The sequence below is a fragment of the Sinocyclocheilus anshuiensis genome, unplaced genomic scaffold (assembly GCF_001515605.1).
Source record: "Sinocyclocheilus anshuiensis isolate Anshui unplaced genomic scaffold, SAMN03320099.WGS_v1.1 scaffold729, whole genome shotgun sequence".
In the NCBI taxonomy this organism is placed as follows: domain Eukaryota; kingdom Metazoa; phylum Chordata; class Actinopteri; order Cypriniformes; family Cyprinidae; genus Sinocyclocheilus; species Sinocyclocheilus anshuiensis.
In genome coordinates, this window is record NW_015536561.1 from 611,083 (window position 1) to 631,672 (window position 20,590).

The following is a 20,590-nucleotide window of genomic DNA, read 5'->3' on the forward strand; positions in this document are numbered from 1 at the left end:
AATATTACAATATATAGCCAAAAAAAAAAAAAAAATCCTTGTAAGATCTGATAAAGATAACATTTATCAATGTTAATAAAATATTATTGAGTGCACAATAGATGTTATAAATATAAATATAATATAGGAATATAAAAATAAACATTTATCCATCCATTTACCAAACTGTTTGTCCTATGTAGGTCACAGGGATGTTGCCACTAAAACAAACATAAAAATTAAATAATAATAATAAAAAATAAATATATAACATATATAACATAATAAACAAACATAAAAATACAGAATAAATAATACATTAAAATAAATATAAAATAATAAAAATAATAAATAAATATTCAATATTGGCCTATCAATCAATCCATCCATCCATCCATCCATCTATCTGTTACATGAATGGTTAAATGTTGACCAAATACCTTGTTCTTGTTTCATATTAAAAGTGTGTTTGTCTACGTCAGTAAAAAAAAAGATGAGCTGTATTCTACATCCATCTAAGAAGAGCTGATCTGAATCAGACAAGGCTCGTAAGCAGCATTCTGCAGTTGCGTATAATTCAGTTATGCAATACTCTCGGGTACGACCAGTCAAGTTTACCGTTTTCTCTTCAGTAATATGAAGACGAGGGGAACAATAGAAACATTGTGAAATCCTTGAGAAGAGAGAGGGGTGGGATAATCTCCTCAGAACACTGAGCGCTCTGTGTGGACAAGATGTAACAATTCAAAACGCACACAATAGGGATTTAATTGAACTTCGTAGAAATCAATAGCTCAGCTTTGGTCCATTTCATTCCATGACAGAAATCAAGACTCTAACTTGAGGATGCTGGGGAATGGAAAATAGAGGGAGAGGGGAGAGAACGAGTGTGTGTGGAGAAGAAAGGAGATGGAGAGACGAAAGGAAAACAGAGAAAGTGGCAGTGCTCCCAGGAAACCCCTTTAGTGGCAAATTGAAAACTTGAAAGGCAGCTGATGCACTCTGAATGAATCTCTGTCCACGTCCCACAGCTCAAGATCATATTTAAAAAGCCAGAGTAAAATGGCAGCCTGACTTGGCAACAGCAACCCTGCAATATGACTCTTAAAGGTCACTAACAAGGTAACTTTGTCAGTAATCTCATTATGCTAATATTATAACGTGGTACAAAGCTTAGAAAGCACTACTGTATAGATATCCTTCATTCTTTTTTACAGTACTATGCAAAACCGAACTGAAGGTAATTACGTCACTGTTCTATTTGCACACTGAATTGCAAATAATCATCTTTCTTGCTTTTATTTGCATACTGAATTCTCACATAACTAGCCATGTACAGACTGAACACAAGCCACAGACAGAAAACGAGAATGGTCATGACAACAACAAAACATCTCTAACGTGGCATTTTATTAATCCAAAACCAACTGCTAAAATTTAAATTTACATTTACTCTCATGTAGTTCATCTTATCGCACATTTCTGCAATTAATTGAGCTCCAAACTACCTAATTTACTCCATCTACAACTCGTTTTGTAGATAATTTCAGCATTACATTTATTTATTTTCAGTGTTGGGGAAAGTTACTTTTAAAAAGTAATGCATTACAATATTTTCATTACTCCCTAAGAAAAGTAACTACAGGTGCATCTCAATAAATTAGAATGTCGTGGAAAAGTTCATTTATTTCAGTAATTCAACTCAAATTGTGAAACTCGTGTATTAAATAAATTCAATGCACACAGACTGAAGTAGTTTAAGTCTTTGGTTCTTTTAATTGTGATGATTTTGGCTCACATTTAACAAAAACCCACCAATTCACTATCTCAACTAATTAGAATATGGTGACATGCCAATCAGCTAATCAACTCAAAACACCTGCAAAGGTTTCCTGACACACATTTACAAAGCTAGCTAAATATGGACTTTCCACTGACATTTAGTGTTTTACGAATTGTTTAGCTTTAAACTTAGTGACTGAAGACTCAGCCTAACTCTAACCTTTAAATACAATTGACTTTTTAATTATTTATTTTTCTGATGTTCTTTTGGGTCAGTTCTTTTCCGCCAATAATTATTTTCATGTTATTGCTCATAATTGATTAATGGCTGATATTAAAATGTTATATTATTTTGTCTAAATAATAAATAAAGAAATAAATACAAATTCTAAAACCTAATATCGGTCATTTTAAATGCCACAAGTGAATTGATCAATTACAATATTACAATATATAGCCAAAAAAAAAAAAAAAATCCTTGTAAGATCTGATAAAGATAACATTTATCAATGTTAATAAAATATTATTGAGTGCACAATAGATGTTATAAATATAAATATAATATAGGAATATAAAAATAAACATTTATCCATCCATTTACCAAACTGTTTGTCCTATGTAGGTCACAGGGATGTTGCCACTAAAACAAACATAAAAATTAAATAATAATAATAAAAAATAAATATATAACATAAATACAAAAATAAACAAACATAAAAATACAGAATAAATAATACATTAAAATAAATATAAAATAATAAATATTCAGTATTAGTCTATCTATCTATCTATCTATCTATCTATCTATCTATCTATCTATCTATCTATCAAAAAAAGATGGTACAGATAAATCATGGAACCCAAATTTTACATGATTTGTCAAATGTTGCAGTTATTTCAATCCAATACGTTGTTCTTGCTTAATATTAAAAGTTTGTTTGTCTATGAAAGTAAAAAAATGAGCTACATTCCACATCCATCAAGAGCTTAGCTGAATCTGACAAGGCTCGTAAGCAGCATTCTGCAGTTGCGCATAATTCAGTTACGCAACACTCTCGGGCAGAACCAGTCAAGTTTACCGTTTTCTCTTCAGTAATATGAAGAAGAAGGGGGAACAATAGAAACGTTGTGAAATCCTGGAGAAGAGAGAGAGGGGTGGGATAATCTCCTCAGAACACTGAGCACTCTGTGTGGACAAGATGTAACAATTCAAAACGCACACAAAAGGGATTTAATTGAACTTCGTAGAAATCAATAGCTCAGCTTTGGTCCATTTCATTCCACGACAGAAATCAAGACTCTAAGTGAATTTTAACTTGAGGATGCTGGGGAATGGAAAAAAAGAGAGGGAGAGGGGAGAAAAAGAGTATGTGTGGAGAAGAAAGGAGTTGGAGTGACGAAAGGAAAACAGCGAAAGTGGCAGTGCTCCCAGGAAACCCCTTTAGTGGCAAAATGAAAACATGAAAGGCAGTCGATGCACTCTGAATGAATCTCTGTCCATGTCCCTCAGCTCGAGATCATATTTAAAAAGCCAAAGTAAAATGGCTGCCTCCCTTTGCAACTGCAACTCTGCAATATGCTAAATCTGCAAAACATCTCTAATGCGGAATTTTTATTTATCCAAAACCAAATCCTAAAATTTAAATTAACATTTACTCTCATGCAGTCACTAATCTAGTTCATCTTATCACACATTTCTGCTCCAAATTCTGCTCCAAACGACCTAATTTACTCAGTCTACAGCCTTACATTGATGTATTTTTAGTTTTTACAAACTTTTAATAATCTAAAACGGTTTAATCTCCCATTGATTTAATGCTCGACTGACATCCATTTAAAAGCAGACAATATATAAAATAATACAATAAAACTATTAATATAAAATGTACACTATTTTTTTTTTTTTTTTTTCAAAACAGTGACATATAAAAGCTATATATAAAATAATTACAAGTGAAATTGAGATGATTGTTATTGTAGACCTTCTTCAGAAAATCTGGCTCAAATAATCATAAAAAGTTAACCATTATTGGAGAACCTCCATCAACTTTCCAAATCATAATTTCAAAAAAACTGGCTATTCCTTTGCTGCTGTGGGCTTATTCCTTCAGGAAATGTACATCTAGGGCTGCACGATAATTCGAAATGGAATCGAGATCGCGATTCGACAGAAGCTGCGATTGTCCGATTAATCGTGCAGCTCTATGTACATCTAGCTCTTATTTTCATTCTGCTCCACCGAAGCGGAATCGTTATCATAATATAGTTACAGACCATTACAGTTATCGAATATAAATCCCACAAGGCCAGCAGAATGTGCACATAACAAAAAGTGTCTGTTAGTATGCTAAATTCCAATAATAAAATACAGATTTATCTTTCAAATGAACAGTCTTACTTAAATAGGAGCAGAAAATGATTCAAATATCCATTGTTTTTAACATTTTGTTTAAGGCTATGTTTCTAATTAGACTCTGTGGTATTTGTGGTATTAAATCTGAAATATCTGTGTCTGAAGCAAACCCAGTAGAGGAGTACTGTTTTAAAGTATTGACTTTAAACCTTTGATTTAGAAAAAAAAAAAACTTTTTATTGTTGTCTCTTTTGATGAGTTTTGAAGCCCTAGATGTGTCTGTGGTCAAAATACATTCATTTAAAACTCACTTATTGGAATTGTTGTGGAGAAGCCTGTCGTCCAGGTCTAACAGGGCATATGCGTGGTGAATCAGATGGCTGTTATAATGGATGGCGTTACTCCTGAGGGTGAGAAGACTCTGGCTGAACTTCATTCCCATCTCCTCCAGCTCCCGCGTCCCTGTCTGCAACCCCTGCGAGGTGAAGACATTCGAGATTGACAGTTGAGATTTATGATTGACAGACTGACTGATTGGGGCTGTCAAACTACATTTACAGACTTGTTTCTTAATTCTGGAGATGTTTTGTAAGTGGAGACATTTGCTCTGTGAATACTTGTACAAGAAAATATATGAATGACACTGAATTAAATCACAAAATGTCAGTAAACTACAAGTCAAGCTAAACATTAGACAAGAAGTTTGATTCAAAACAAAACAAATGACAAAAACGAATTAAAAAATGCAAAACAAACCAAAATAAAAACACAAAACAAAAAGAAAACAAAAAACAATGCAAAACAAATAACAAACAATGCAAAATAAAAACAAAACAAAACAAAACACAGAGCAAACAAAAAAAACAGGGCAAAAAAAAAAAAAACACCAAAATAAAAACAAAAACAAAACAAAATATAATAAAAAATATAAAATATAAAAATATAATCTCATATAATGCATTGTTCCGGAAACAACCATTAATGGAAATCCAGACACTAACAATATTTTCTGCCACTGGTAAACGAACACAGCGCAGGCATTGAAACGGTCATGCTTTTCTAGGCACACAAAACCCTGCAATAACCCAAAGTCCTGACCCAGTGGTTCAATGAGCTGTGGATTACTGCAGGTTAACAAAATCAATAAATCTGCTGTGTCTCCATGTTTCTTCAGCGCTCCACTCACCAGTGAAACCAAAACAAAGAAGCTTGTGGAGCTTTATTCTGCTCGTCCACGTCATTATTTTTGTTTCCATCAAATTCATGTTTCAATCAAACAAACCAAAGCATCCATATGTATTTATTGTATACAATAAATGTCTAGAAATAAACTAAGGACATTTTATAAAATATAACAAGTATCTATGGCTTTGACACAACATTATTTAGTTTTCAGTGAGTAGTCGACATTAAATATTTGTAGGAAGCTGACATGGCCTACTATACTCCATCTAAAACTATTTTAATCTGCATTTTATAATTTATTATAATTATTATGCATGCAGCTTTCATGGTTTCTAAACATTTTGGAAAATAAAATTCCATGATTTTTTCATTACTCTTTCCATTCACTCATAATTACTATTTTAATAAAAAATGATTTATAAATAGATTTATATAACTACTTTATGGTACAAATGTCTCCAATAAGTCATAATTGTAAAATCTAGTAAATAAACAGTATCTGTCGGTTCCCAGCTGTCACTTCCATGAATTTTCTAGGCCTAGACCATTTTTAAAATTACTTCATATTTCCTTGATGCGTGTTAATTAAAAGATACATAAAGAAACAATTCACTGAAATGTAAAATTATTTCAGAGGAGCAGTTGGGAAGATTTTTGGTGAAAAAAAAAAGCTAAACTTCAGTTTGTTCATATGATTTCAGAATGCTTAAACAAGTAAATTAAAAAAAGTAGTCAGAAGACTTAGAAAAACATGAACTAATAATAACAAAAAATAATGAATAAAAATTGCAAAAAATAATAAATAAATACACCTTGGTGACCACTAATACAAATATATACATATATATTTAGAATATATATGTACACACACACACACACACACACACACACACATACATATACATATATATATATATACCTAAAATCTATGAATGGTTGTCAGTGTTTTGAAAATGAAATCCAGTGAAGACATGCATCAGTGCAGTCAGTCATAAAATGAACAGTCTAACAACATGAAAACATGAATAATTACAAGCTGTTCCTTCCATATCATATCGATTCTTGCCCAAATAAAGTCTTTAACCTTGCCTGTTTCAACGATCAGTTTTCTACATAACAGTTTAACAACATAATGATTGCAGATTATTTCGCCAAGAAGCAGCTGCACCTGCTCGCTCGAGCATGTTATTAGTGTGTGAACGCTGCACGCTTCTCCTGAGAACATGCGGCGGCAAATCCCCAGGAGCCCTTCATTCACTGCAACCTCGGCCTGGTGAAATTGAGCCCGGTTTCACTGCAACACAATCTCCATTAGAGACAATTCATTAAGAGCAACCGTGGCTCGCAGGGTCATGTTGAAATCAAGTGAGAAAAAGGTGTCACAATTTTTACGATGAGCCACCCCCCATTATTTAGTCTGTATCTTTCACCCCGTGTGATACCGACATCCCTTCTCTCTCTCTCTCTCTCTCTCCCCATGCACGAGCCTTGATGCTGTAGATAAGTGAGTCTTGGTTGTGAACTCAGCAGGCCAGATGAGTCAGAAGGGAGTTAGCGTCAGCGCTAATAACTTACGAATCTCGCCACACTCTGGGGAAGCGGCCAAATTAATGGGAAGCTGTGTAAGGAAGAGAATGATGGGCGAGCAACACCAGGCACACCTACCCACACCTGACCTTAACATGATCAAGAGACACAGCGTACAAATGCATACGCATGTCCATACCGCAGACACAAACTCACTCTGTCAAGATGGCCGCAAACAAACAGACGTTTACCGCAGCATCGCTCTAACCCGCCAACGAGATTCTGAGGTGCTGAAAGCGAAGGAGAACTGCTCAGTATGTGTTCTGGGTATCGCTCTTCAATAATTTAGAGGCAAACCGGGGGTCACATGTGTAGAATGCATAGGGCCCGGGCTGTTTGCTCAGAGTCGAAAATCGATTCTCACCATGTTTGCATTGAGCTGACGCACAGCCCTTTAACTTCCGCTCGGATGTGATCGGTCATATCAGAACACTTGCTCTTGTGTGTTTCGAGTGGAAGCTGAACCATCTGCTATGCTTGCATGTAGCTAATTGCAAAATAAGTACAGCAAATACATTACATTAATTACATTCAATCGCATTATTTAGTGAAATTCGATAAATAGCCTAATAAATAACAACCATATCTAACATTGTTTTGTATTCAAAAATAAATAAAACACTGATATAACATGAATAAAAATGTGTTTTTATGTGGAAGAGCGTCTCGGTTACGTATGTAACCCTCGTTCCCTGAAGGAGGGAACGGAGACGTCACGTCGGCTGACCGACGAAATTGGGATCTCAATTAGAGGTGTGGCATCCTCCTGGGCGCTGGCTCGTGGCGCCTCGCTGGCAGATATCTGTAGAGCTGCGGGCTGGGCGACCCCTAAGTGACGTCGGGAGTGACCGACTGAAAGGGAACTTCAGATCAGTTGCTCATATGCAACATGTTCAGTTCAAACACTAAAACGTTCATCAGATGTTCATCAGAACAACATGATGTTTTGTGACATTTACTGTATGATTCAGAAGGCACATGAACCTGCTCTGTTTAGGATTTCAGATTTGCACACAGTTTTTACAGAATTAATTCCCATAAAATTGACAGTCGTTTTTTTGGGGAGGGAAAAAAAACAGGCCAGGCCAGTTTCAAAAACCGGGTTACAGAAGTCGTCGGCAGTGCTACACAGGATTTGCTCGAGAAGGATTTGTCATTTTGTTTTAGACCACACAATCAACAATGTCACCAAAGAAGTGTGTTTTTGGTTGCGATGGAAAGATAACCTTGGTCAACTTCCCAAAGAACCCAGTGTTAAGGGAACAGTTTGTTTCGCCGGGGCAGCAACAGAGCTGTGCAAGTATATTTGTTTGTTCCTGGCATTTTGGAGACTAATGTTTTATGAATAAATTAAAATTGTAATCAATAAAGTTTTTGTTACTGTTTTATTTATATCGATGTCACAGCTTGCAGATGATTGCTATGCAAAAGCTTTGTGTGCTTTTGAGTCTTTAGCTCCGCTTGTTGGCCAAGCATTCATGTCTGAGTCTGTGTCCTTGCATTATGTGTTGTGTGTCCATTTACAGAAAAGAAAAAAAAAAAAAAAGGATATTTGCAGGCATCAGAGCTGATTAACTGGTTGATCTAATTAAGTAAGCAAGTTAGTTTTCAACCAGTTAACAGGAATGTGAAGCATTGATTTAACACTTGCTGAGGCACTAAAGCACAACAAATGAAACACAAATATGACTCACATAATAGACGATTCCCAAACACAGACAAATACACACAGTTTGCACGCTCTTGTTTGCAAATTAACCAATCTAAATCACTGTGATCCTAGACTGTTCTATTTCTGTGTGACAGGGAGAGGGAAAAATAAAATAAAAAGAGCCACTCGCTCACTTATGCAGCAAAGCGTTTTGGTCGGTGGGGGCAAATTCTTTGTTTATTGGAGTGACCGTTTTTCCCTTTGATAAGGCCAGAGTTGAGGAGAGCCAAGCAGGCAGCAGGAAGACTGCCAAAACTGCATACAGGCATGGCAGCTATCATGCCCTTTCAGAGGGCCCAAGCCATTAGAGAGGTAAATTACCCCTCCTGATAGCTCTTATTAACTCTAAGCTAATCTCAGTGGCATACAGCTTGATCACCATGGCTCTGTGCCAGTGAATAGACTGGTATCAATCGCAGAAAATGGCCTCATGGCAGCACATTATTATTTTTTCTATTTTTCTATTTTATTGTTATTATTATTGGAGCATTATTGTTGGATGGATGAAAGCACATTCACAGGGATGTGAAAACTATATTATATATATATATATAAACATTGTTCAAGAAAAAAAAAAAGTCTAAAGGTCTATTCACACCGTGGTCAATAACTATATTGACAACTATATTAGCAAGCACATCAACGCACAATAATTGTCTGTTTATTATAATGTGCGCTGCTGTTATGTTGTCTATCACTTTAAACGTGCAAACTCTTTCAGGTCTTGGCTCTGATTGGCTGTCAATGTTTGTATCATTCATCAGCTGGAAAAAAATCATTCTGAAAGTGATTCCAACAGTATTTTTCCTCTGTGTCATTATTGTTATAGCTATGGTGTGGAAGTCCCTATTTCATATAATTAGAATGATTATAAAAACATTATAGTTATCATGATTGGTGTGAATGAGCTTTAGGCTTACAATAATAGTTTATATTTTGAATGGTTGAGAGCAGGGGCGTAGATTACGTGGGGGACGTGTGTCCCCCACTTTTGATATCATGTAAATTCGTCCCCCGCACTTTTTCGGGCAAGTGTGTTCGCATAGAGGTTTTCAAGAGCTGGTGTGAATAAATATAGATTTAAATTCAAAGAGACAGGATAGTCTGTGCATGATCTGATGTTTTATTCGGACCCAGAATAAGGCCAGATGAACATCACGGAACACAAAACACTCCGTGCAGTGTATGTTACACTCATACTCGAAGCCAGAGGGCGCTCTCGCGCAGAAAGTCATACCAGGAAATTCCTAATATGGAAAAAAGCATTCAGTTATCGCTGTATGAAAACAGTCGTTTTCACAGAAAAACAGAAACGTATAAACAAATCATTATTATTGGTTATTGTCCAGCAGTTATCTGATTTCTAAGCCAATTAAAGCTAGAAATTAGAGAAAAATTTAAGTTGCCTATACACTACCAGTCAAAACTTTTGAACAGTAAGATTTTAAATGTTTTTTAAAGAAGTCTCTTTAGTTCACCAAGCCTGCATTTATTTGATCCAAAGTACAGCAAAACAGTCAAAATTATAAATATTTTTACTAGGCTATTTCAAATAACTGTTTTCTATTTGAATATATTTTAAAATGTAATTTATAGTGATTTCAAAGCTAAATATTTAGCATCATTACTCCAGTCACACGATCCTTCAGAAATCATGTGCTCAAGAAACATTTATTATTATTATTATTATGTTGAAAACAGCCGAGTAGAATTTTTTCAGGTTTCTTTGATGAATAGAAAGTTCAGAAGAACAGCATTTATCTGAAATATAAATCTTTTGTAACATTATAAATGTCTTTATCATCACTTTTGATCAATTTAAAGCATCCTTGCTAAATAAAAGTGTTCATTTCTATAATTTATTTTCCAAAAAAATTAAAATTATACTGACTCTAAGCTTTTGAATGGTATAGTGTATAATGTTACAAAAGCTTTTTATTTCACATAAATGCTGATCTTTGGATCCTTCTATTCATCAAAGAATCCTGAAAAATGTACTCGACTGTTTTAAATATTGATAATAATAATAATAATTAAAAAAAGGTTTCTTGAGCAGCAAATCAGCATATTAGAATGATTTCTGAAGGATGTGACACTGAAGACTGGAGTAATGATGCTGAAAATTCAGCTTTGATCAGAGCAATCATTTTAAAATATATTCAAATAGAAAGCAGTTATTTTAAATAGTAAAAATATTTCACAACATTACTGCTTTTGCTGTACTTTGGATCAAATAAATGCAGGCTTGGTGAACATAAGAGACTTCTTTATAAAACATTAAAAATCTTACTGATCAAACACTGTTGACTGGTTGGTTATATAGATTACAGAAACATTTCTGTCCCCCTCACTTCAGAAATGATGGCTACGCCCCTGGTTGAGAGTCAGATTTGGTGGGAAATATCAGGTTTACAACATTCATACATGACAGTTAACATAATCCATAAGTATAGAAAAGAAGATCCAGCTATTATGGTGGCGGATATGCTAATATTTTGATCAGATGAAATATTTTTCACATAGCCTAAATGGAGATCACAGGCAACCATATACCTCAACTCCATAAATAACTTTTTTTATTTTAACCACAGATGGTGATAGAAAGGCCAAAGTACTGTCGTGCAAATAGCTTTACTCTTAAAAATGGTTATAATACAGGGTTTCACAGTGAATGCCATAGAAGAACCATCTTTATTTTGCCAAAGAAGCTTTTAATGAACAGTTCTTAAAAGAACCCTGTTTTTCTGTGTATGAAGAACATTTTAAAGTGCTTCTATAATGCCATTTCGAATATTGCCTTTCGTGCAGTGTGTAATATAGCTGTATGTGAATGTAAAGCTGAAAGTGGACGATAAATAAAATTGCCTCCCAAAAGAAAGAATCCACTCTGAAAAGCCTAAACAAGTCGTCAGTAATTCGAATCCTGCTTCCATGACGGCTACACATCACAGGGTAACATGTTTGCATAATGCCCATTGCCCACCTATGTTCTATGTTGGCCGGCTGCAAATAACATCATGTTGAGAAGATGCTGTGTCCTACTCTGTAAAAGTAAATTTGTTTTATTTTCACTTCTGAAAGATTAGGCTGCAAAGAATCAGTGGTTAAAATTATTTTTTTCCCCACTGTACCACAGCAGTACAAACACAGTCTTTTTTGTGTTCTCGTCATTTTACTGATGACTGCTTCTCTAATCTCGGGAAGTTCAACGCAGGATGCTTGCTCTTGAAAGATGGCTCAGTATTCAGTTTATTTGGACCAGCTGGCTCCACTGAATCACAACCTGTAAGTATGATAAATAATAAATGTTCATATTTTCTATCAAGCGTTCAAAATACAGAACTATGGCAATGGGCGTATGGTTTCCTACACGCGCTCTATGCAGTAGACCAATGACAACAGACTGGGCTATCTGACCAATCAGAGCAGAGGCTCACGTAAAGGAGGGGTTTAGAGAGACTGAATCTTAAAACTGCTTCGAACAAATCGTTTGAGAAACGTTGGAAAAAGAGGTGATATCAAATGCATATTTTGAGAAAACGAAAGTGTTTTTTGACATTGCATGCATGTAAACCTATTGTAGGAGGCTCCCAAAATAATATTAGGAACCTTAAACATGGCATACTAGGGGTACTTTAATAATTGGAAAGGTTACATGGTTACATAATTGGTGCATTGGAAAGGTTACATGGGTGTTAAAGGTTCTATTGAACCATAGATGCCACCAATGTACTTTTATTTTTGAGCGTGTAGGCTGAATCCAAAATCGCCCCTTATAGCCTCATTTATTATTCCCTATATCATTCCACTAATATAATCCGCTGAATGAGTAACTGAAAGCGAGTGAGTGTATTCAGACACTGACTGCACCGGAAGTACTGCCAATGCTGCAATCTGGCAAGACGTAGGAATTCATTCCGCTCAATGCTCACAGTGGATGTGTATTCTCTAGCAGCTAGCTGTTGAGTGTACAATGGTTGTACACTCGTTATTGAGGTGCATTATGGGACTGAATGAATGCATTTAAAAAAAAAATACCTCAATACCCACAATGGTTTCAGAAACCACTACAAATGGCTGTCCCTTCAAAAAGCGCAGTATATAAGGGTATACAAGGTTATTTTAGCCCTAGACAGAATGCAAAAGAATGGACCAGAACACATGGGTCTTGAAGTTCAAAATATTTTTGACACACCATCTTATAAAAAATATGACTGATCTGCACTGAAAAAAAAAACGACAATGTAGCTGTTCAATATCTTATCAGATTCATTCAACAAATATATAGTCTGACTAAAATAGACAATGAATATGTGGATTTGTTACAAATGTTTTGAACAAATTAATTTAGAGAGATTTCAAAGTTCGGATTTCCAGTCTTCTGAGAAAGTTTATTATGTTAACAGCACGCTACAGCTACTTGTCAAAAGTAGCAACCAAAATACATGTCAAAATTACATTAATGCTGCATCCAAAAGTTTATCTTTTAACATCTTAAATTTGTATTAAATTTTAAATAAAAATGTTAAATTGCATTAAAATTTTACATTTTAAATTAAACGCTTTACATTTTAAAGAGCAGGTCATATGGGTTTTTGAAAAATATCTCTTTTGCAGTTTATAACGTAGCTATCCTTAAATGAAAACATTCTGCAAAGTTGTTAATCAAAAAAGTGCATGATAAATAAAGATATTGTCTCTCAAAAGAGAGAGTCGATTCTGAATCGCCTTAACGAGTCATCATATTTTCGAATCTTTTGCCTGTTACCGGTATATGTCACTGGGTAACACATTTGCATAATCCCCGCCTGCCCGCGAGTCTGACCTGCCCACAAACACCTCCGCTAGTTAGTGTGTTTACATCATGTCGAGAAGAGCTTTGTGTTCAGGGATACCACAGAAATACAATTTGAACCTTTTGTTGAGTGCATGTCATTTTACGGAGGACTTCTCTAATCTTGGCTTTTATCTTCATTGGCTTCTAATCTTCTTTATTTGGACTAACAAGCTCTCCGAACCACAACCTGTAAGTACGATTGATACGTTATGTGCACATTTTCAATTGAGTGCTCAAAATATCAAGTTTTTTTGCTAATATGTGATGTCTACCTAGTGCAGCTTTAGGTTTCCAGGTAAAGCATGATATTAATGTCTTACTGAAATACGTTAGTGTTGATAATTCGCTGTGAACCCATTATTTCCTAGGAATGTGTCGATTAATGTAGACTGACGTTCTAATAATTACTTCGTTTAATAATAAATAATGTAGTGTAGCGCACAGACTTTATAATCATTGTGAAATTGCTGTTTATTTTGCCGCATGGCAGTTATAGGGTTAATGCGGGAGAGATGAGCGAGTTAGTTAGGCTGGGCTTTGTCAATGGTAGCACTCGCTAACTGGCTCAAGGACTCCTCTCTGTGCCAATCACAACAGGCTTGGCCAGCTGACCAATCAGAGCAGAGTAGGCTTATGGAAGGGAGGGGTTTGCTCCGAACTTGCTTGGAACGAATCGTTTCGAAATCATTGGCAAATTACTCTTAAATGTATATTCTGAGAAAATGACAATGTTTTCTGGCCTTAGATGCATTTACACCTGTTGTAAAGGACTCCAACACAATATTAGGACACTCTAAAATACCATATTTTTAATAAATACCATAAAATATTTGCAGGTATAAAAAGAGGGAATTTCTACTCTTAGATGTTTTTTAATAAAATTGAACATGAATATTCATTCAGTAGTTGTAAATAAGCTTTAAACACTTCGTCACAGAAACAAATCACTTGTAAGCAAAACAATTTCACAATTTTGCGGTCTGAAAATAAGCTGAAAAAGTTCTGTAACTCAAATACTAATAGACATTTATATGTAACAAAACGTAGGATCTCTAAATTTAACAAACAGCTAGACAAACTAGCCAACATCACTAACTGACTAGTTGACCATCCTGGCCCATTCCTATTATACGTTTTGTTAATTTGTATTATCCATTTTTGGCTTGTTCCTCTGTGTGATTTTGTACATTTCAATGATTTTTTACAATGTAACTTGGCTAATTAGCATGTGACACTTTCCTCCTAACATATACACATTTCCTTTCTTCCCTTCAGCCTGCAATCATAAATCAATGACAAGTCACACAATTGCTAACTAGTAGCTACCTGGCCACTTTCAACCAAGTGCTTTATATCCTTCGAGGCTTCTGTAGTTTAGTCCTGTGGTTAAACAATCTTGCAGGACATTTGGTAACACAGAACTGTTTTCCAATAGAGGCCCAAGCATAACAGAGCTCTGCTAGCAAGCCTATGTGTCATTGATGAAGTGAGTCATGATGGGACTGGAGTTCTTTACTCAGCGGCTCTCTCTAGCTTTCAGCTGTATCACTGCACCACTGGAAAAAAAAAAGCAAGTTTTTCCTCACACAACCCCTATAAGAATAATAGAGCAAATGACCTACTGTTTTTCAGTTAACTCGGGTGTCCTCTGAGAAATATCTGGAATATCTTTGATTGCATAATGTATGTATGTATATTTTAATCACAATGCTTCTCATTCATTTTGACCTTCGTCGAATACTGTGATTAAAAGTCAATTTTTTCATTGAGCTGCCTCATGCACGTTCATTATATATTTAGGCCTTTTTGGGAAAAATAACAGTTGGTCAAATCCCAGACACTCCTATTTTGCTATTCTGTCTATGCATAATAATGTGATAGGCTGCAATTTATTATTAACATTTATGTAGCATTGTTTTATCACTGCTGTCCGTGGCCCACAACACTAACACAGTCAATGCAGTTGCTAGCAGGATTTTGTTACTTCTTTGTCAATCTTACAATCAAAAAAGAGGCTGACGTCTTTTCCGATGCTAAATAATAAAGCGTTTATAAAATAATGAATAATCCGGAAGCGAGCCTGGTGAAAAATGTGTTTTTCATGAAGTCCTACTAAATGCAAGGATCAGAGGAGTCTTGTTTCATTGGACAGAAAATCTAAAGACAACCAGAGCTGGTTTTGATAGGCCATATGTTCACATGGCCCCTGGAGTTCAGCTAGAAACTTTTAAAGATTGATAATTACAAACGAAGCGATATTCAGTGGCTTTAATGAAGGTGATAATGAACTTAAGCTCAGGCAAACATCACCTGTTTATTCAAGCAGGTCACATCCAGTAAACACCCATAATTATGGTTTGCACATTGTGTCTAAAAATATACTAAAGTCTAAAGAGAGAAAATTCGTTCTTATTTCCTGAACCTTCTTTATCAAATTAGAAAGCTGTGACATACTGCACATGAATTATTTTCTTTTGAAATGCTAACCATCAGAAACACTCAAGAAGAGTCATTCCCTCTCTTATTCTTATCTATCAAAGGCAAGTGAATATGGGGTTGATGGCCTAAAAACAACAACTAATTGTATAGTTATTTAATATATTATATCTTTAATATATTCACAATTGCTTTATGTATTTACACATTTTGCATACCATTTATGCTAACTAACGTTCACTGTACGTCATAAGTTAACATTTATTTTTTAAATATTTCAAAATACTAAAATGGTGTTTATTTAAAGATGTAAATTACATTTTGAATTTTTAGTTTGAATATGCATTATGTGTTGACTTCTTAACCCTTTGAATTTTAAAAGTACTTTCTTTAACCTTTCTGAAACACTTGATGTCTATCTGTGTGTGTGTGTGTGTGTGTGTGTGTGTGTGTGTGTGTGTGTGTGTGTGTGTGTGTGTGTGTGCTCGCGTGTGTGTGTGTGTGTGTGTGTGTGTGTGTGTGTGTGTGTGTGTGTGTGTGTGTGTGTGTTCACGTGGTGTGCATCAGTGTGAAATGAATCCTCATCTAAAATCCAAGCTCTCTTCCAGTAGACCAGGCAACTGACATTTCCCCTCGTATTCCTGCATGACAGCATCATTTAACATCAGCCACTGATGAATAGTGAACGGAAACAGAGATATGATTCTAAAAGCCTCACCTGCAGAAATGATTTAGAGAGGTCTTTGGCGTTTGAAGTGCTAGCTTTCCCTTCACCTTGGAGAACATTGAGACGGAGACGCTGGAGGCATCCAGAACATATACTAAGTGTATATCACACAACCAGGTGAGAAGTGGTCTAGATCAGTGTTTCCCAACCGGGGTGCCGTCTGTCGAGAGCAGGGGTGCCGTGTAAAAAATCCTTTTTTAATATTTTTCTGCCAATAATTAGAGATGCACTGAAATTCCAGCTGCCGAAACTTAGTTCACCGCTCAAGATTCACTTTCACGTGGTGTGACGCTCTGCATATTATCCGCTCTATGCGTGTGTGTGCTCCGCTCAGTCGCTCACGGCCCATGTGAGTGCTCCACTCATATACTGTTCATGCTCATCGGAACAGCAAAGTCCACTCAAAAATCGAGCTGACAGGTTAATAGCCCTACTGTGTGATAGACCTACCTGAAAAACTAAAAACCAATGTATTTAATTTGTAGGCCTATCGTGATTTTTTTTATTATGCCACGTCACGCCATGTCACTAGTAATTTCTTTATTTGTTCTTATTTTATTATTAACTGCTTAGCCTCCTTGTCATTTTTTATTAAATTCGAAGTTTTAAATCAAGCTATCTCGTGCTACTGCAACAAAATTACCCAGCTGTAAAATCAAAAATACACTGAGTGAGCAAAACTTTGTTTAATTACCATTATAACTAGCTATCTCACAATGTTTACATATGAATAAAAGCCTACATTAAAATCTGTCATATAAATTGGTCTTTTCATTAGAAATTAGCCTACTGATTGCCACCATTGATGGACAAATTTTTTTTATAATATTAAAAATATCTGTATGACAGTATATTCTGCAGTTCTTCCCTGCTGTACCGAATATCTATACTTTTCAAAGTATCATATCGAAGTTAGAAATTCAAATATTGTGACAAAATTAATTTTGTAGGGTGCCACAAATTTGTTAAAATTTCCAAAGGGTGAAGAAAGGTTGGGAAACACTGGTCTAGATGAACATCAGATGAACATCAGCTTTACAGAAAATGAATGAAAATGAAACAATACATATATTTACATTACATTTATATTTTATGATACATTTATATTTTGATACATTCATGTAATATTATAAAAAATAAAATAACATTTTTGGTGGTTTTTTAAAATGGGACTGGTCCGCTTTTACATAGACTCATCTTTGGCATAGAATTGAATAGCTGTTCTCAGCTGATTGTCAGACCTGCACACTCAGCACAGTCAGTGTCCTCAGTTTGCTGTGCCTTGCGAAATATTGCCGTGGCCATAATTAAAAGCCGTCCTTTGAAATTAATCACATATTATGAGAGTTGCTTTAATCAATTTGCAAACATCAAATTACTGTCTCCAGCATATGTTCCTCAAAATGGCTGTAGCCATCATTTCTTTTTTTTTTCTCTTTTTTTACATTCTTTTCTTCTTTTCTTTTAGAGACCCAATTACATTTCTGGAAATCTGATGGGTCATAACTCCACTTACTGTCCTGAAATACAATTATCAGATCAGTCATCTTCTATGAAATGCCTCTCAGCGGCAGCCAAAGAGCAGCCCATCCAAACAGTCAATCTGATTCATGTCTCCGGCCTGTCGCAGTTAATCCAAAATTCACCTTATATGACACATTTATCCCAAAGTGAACATGAAACTGCCCTTACGACCTATATTACTTTTATAATGTCACATATTTTTGCAGAATTGGATTGATTTGAATTGACTGGATAGGTAAAAGTATAAGTTATGAAGCCAGGTGATTGGAAGGACTAGACTAAAAACTGGTGGCCTCGATGATGTCATCAATAAAGGAAAGTTGTTTGTGATAATGAAAGACTGCAAAAACAAACTTTTGTTGTTGTTGTTGTTTAATACTGTGGACTGATGTATCATTCATAATAATAGACTTGCACTCTATTCATTTACTAACTGCTTGTTTTCTTTAAAAAAAAAAAAAGCTTGCTCTATTTTTTTCTATTCTATTTTCTTTTTATTTATTATATAATTAAAAAAAACAAGAAAAAAAAAACCTTGCTACATGTACTGTGTTAAGCTAACTGAGACTTGTTATAGCACTTGCATATCATTGCTCTCTTGTTGATTTTCATTGCTTCCATTGTCCTCATTTGTAAGTCGCTTTGGATAAAAGCATCTGCTAAATGACTAAATGTAAATAATAATACATAAAATATGAATTAAGATTTTTTTTCTCTCTTAGTTACATTTACGTCCTTAACTATAGAAATGCTGACAAATTTATGGCGGCTCACAAAAACAAGCCACTAAAAGCCATACTTCCTAAAAGTGCAGTATATATATATATATATATATATATATATAATTTTATGACACAAAAAGGAATGTCTATGCTGAAGCTTTGTTTTCAATGTTTCTCTAACCTTCAGATTAAAAAACCACCAAGTCTAAACATCTGACATTGAGTGAGACAGTATTTACAGCCCATTATGTGTTGATTTTTAGATGAGGAGTTAAATTACCCACTAAAAATGTTACACGGTTGCTGCAAACTCCCTTTAGGACTCACTAAGCTAAAATTCAAACTTTGCTTCACAGTTTCACTTTGAGACAAAAGTGTTTATCACAGCTGCGACTAAATTGAACCTAATCAGAATGTAGCACTCGGCATACTTAATTAAACAAACTTTGTACCAATTTCATCAAGCCTCTCGTTTATCTTAATCCATGTGTTTCCTTGCAAAAAAAAATGACAACAGTTGATTAAGTTCAGAGGAGAAAGAAGTGCAAAGGAAAGGAAGTGGAGAATTTCATTCGGCAGTCTGAAATTGCAAAGCTAAGGTGATTAAAGGTTCCGTCTTTGTGATGCAAATGAGATTCTTTTTGAAGATTATCCTTCGTTTGGCAAAAGACACCTCTGCTTTGAGTGGGAGACCATCAGAAAAGGTCCTAGCGGTGTCATTGGCAATCTGGGAAAATGGATAAGTTTCACTTGACTTTCTGTCTAGAGCAAAAAAAAAAAAAGCAAGCCAGGTTCCCACACTCCTCATGAAATCTACAACCGCAGGCTATGTTGTTTAACAGCTGATTGATTTGGCAATGTTACATCACTTCCTTGTCCATCAAAATATGCAAAAGCGAACATTATTCATCGGCACCGCCGGCCGAAGCTCAGATTTAGCACGACGTTTCTATGGTACACATGTACCTGTCTATCTGATCAGGGATTCCGCTAGGCAGTGATGACATTTCAGAGGCGGCGTTACTCTGACTGACCCGGGATCTGATTTACTGACTGAGAACGTAATTAAGCTTCGCACTATTCCTGAATCCCAGAGCTCGACTGAGCTGCTAATTGGCATGAATTAGCTGTGAACAGAGGGAGTGTTTCTATCCATTTCCCACTCGTCTCTCCTTTTTTTTAACGTTCCTGCTCTCGTCTAACTAGCATTAAAGGACCCACTTGAATTGGCTCCACAGTCTAATGGTCTGCCAGGTTCCTGACATCGGCAGTGAATATTAGTACAGACTTTTTAATCAAGAGACTCTCGGGCTGCCGCCCATTGCTAAAAGTACATGTACCAAAACATCTGGCCAGCCAGCTGCACTTGTATGCGCCTCTCGAAATTAAATGTCTGATTTTCTGATCCATTAGTCCAAATCTATACACATTTAGAAGCTCATGCATCCTGCATATTGTCCGACATGCTGTTCAAACACCAACAGGGATGCAGTTTACTGTGACATTGGCCAATCGCCTAGGTTTGGAAACAATAATTGACTTCAAATGATGTGTAGTTGTCAATAAAATATACATTTACAATAAAAAAATAACATTATAATAATACTTTTGGTTAACTTTTGTAAAAATGTAAAATGTTAAATCTACTATTTAAATTATATTTACTTTGAATAAAAGCCCCTTTGTGTGTGTGTGTGTGTGTGTGTGTGTGTGTGTGTGTGTGTGTGTGTGTGTGTATGATTTATAT

The 20,590-nt window shown here is 35.3% G+C and overlaps 1 protein-coding gene across 1 annotated transcript in view; it reads right to left on the reverse strand.

The window, feature by feature from the left end:
- Positions 1 to 20,590, reverse strand: part of LOC107701621 (cytosolic carboxypeptidase 4-like) — a 237,154-nt gene that overhangs the window by 20,197 nt on the left and 196,367 nt on the right. Inside the window, exon 24 of the mRNA XM_016503665.1 lies at positions 4,426 to 4,589. Within this exon, the coding sequence (XP_016359151.1) occupies positions 4,426 to 4,589 (164 nt within the window). The remainder of the gene's footprint in view (positions 1 to 4,425; positions 4,590 to 20,590) is intronic.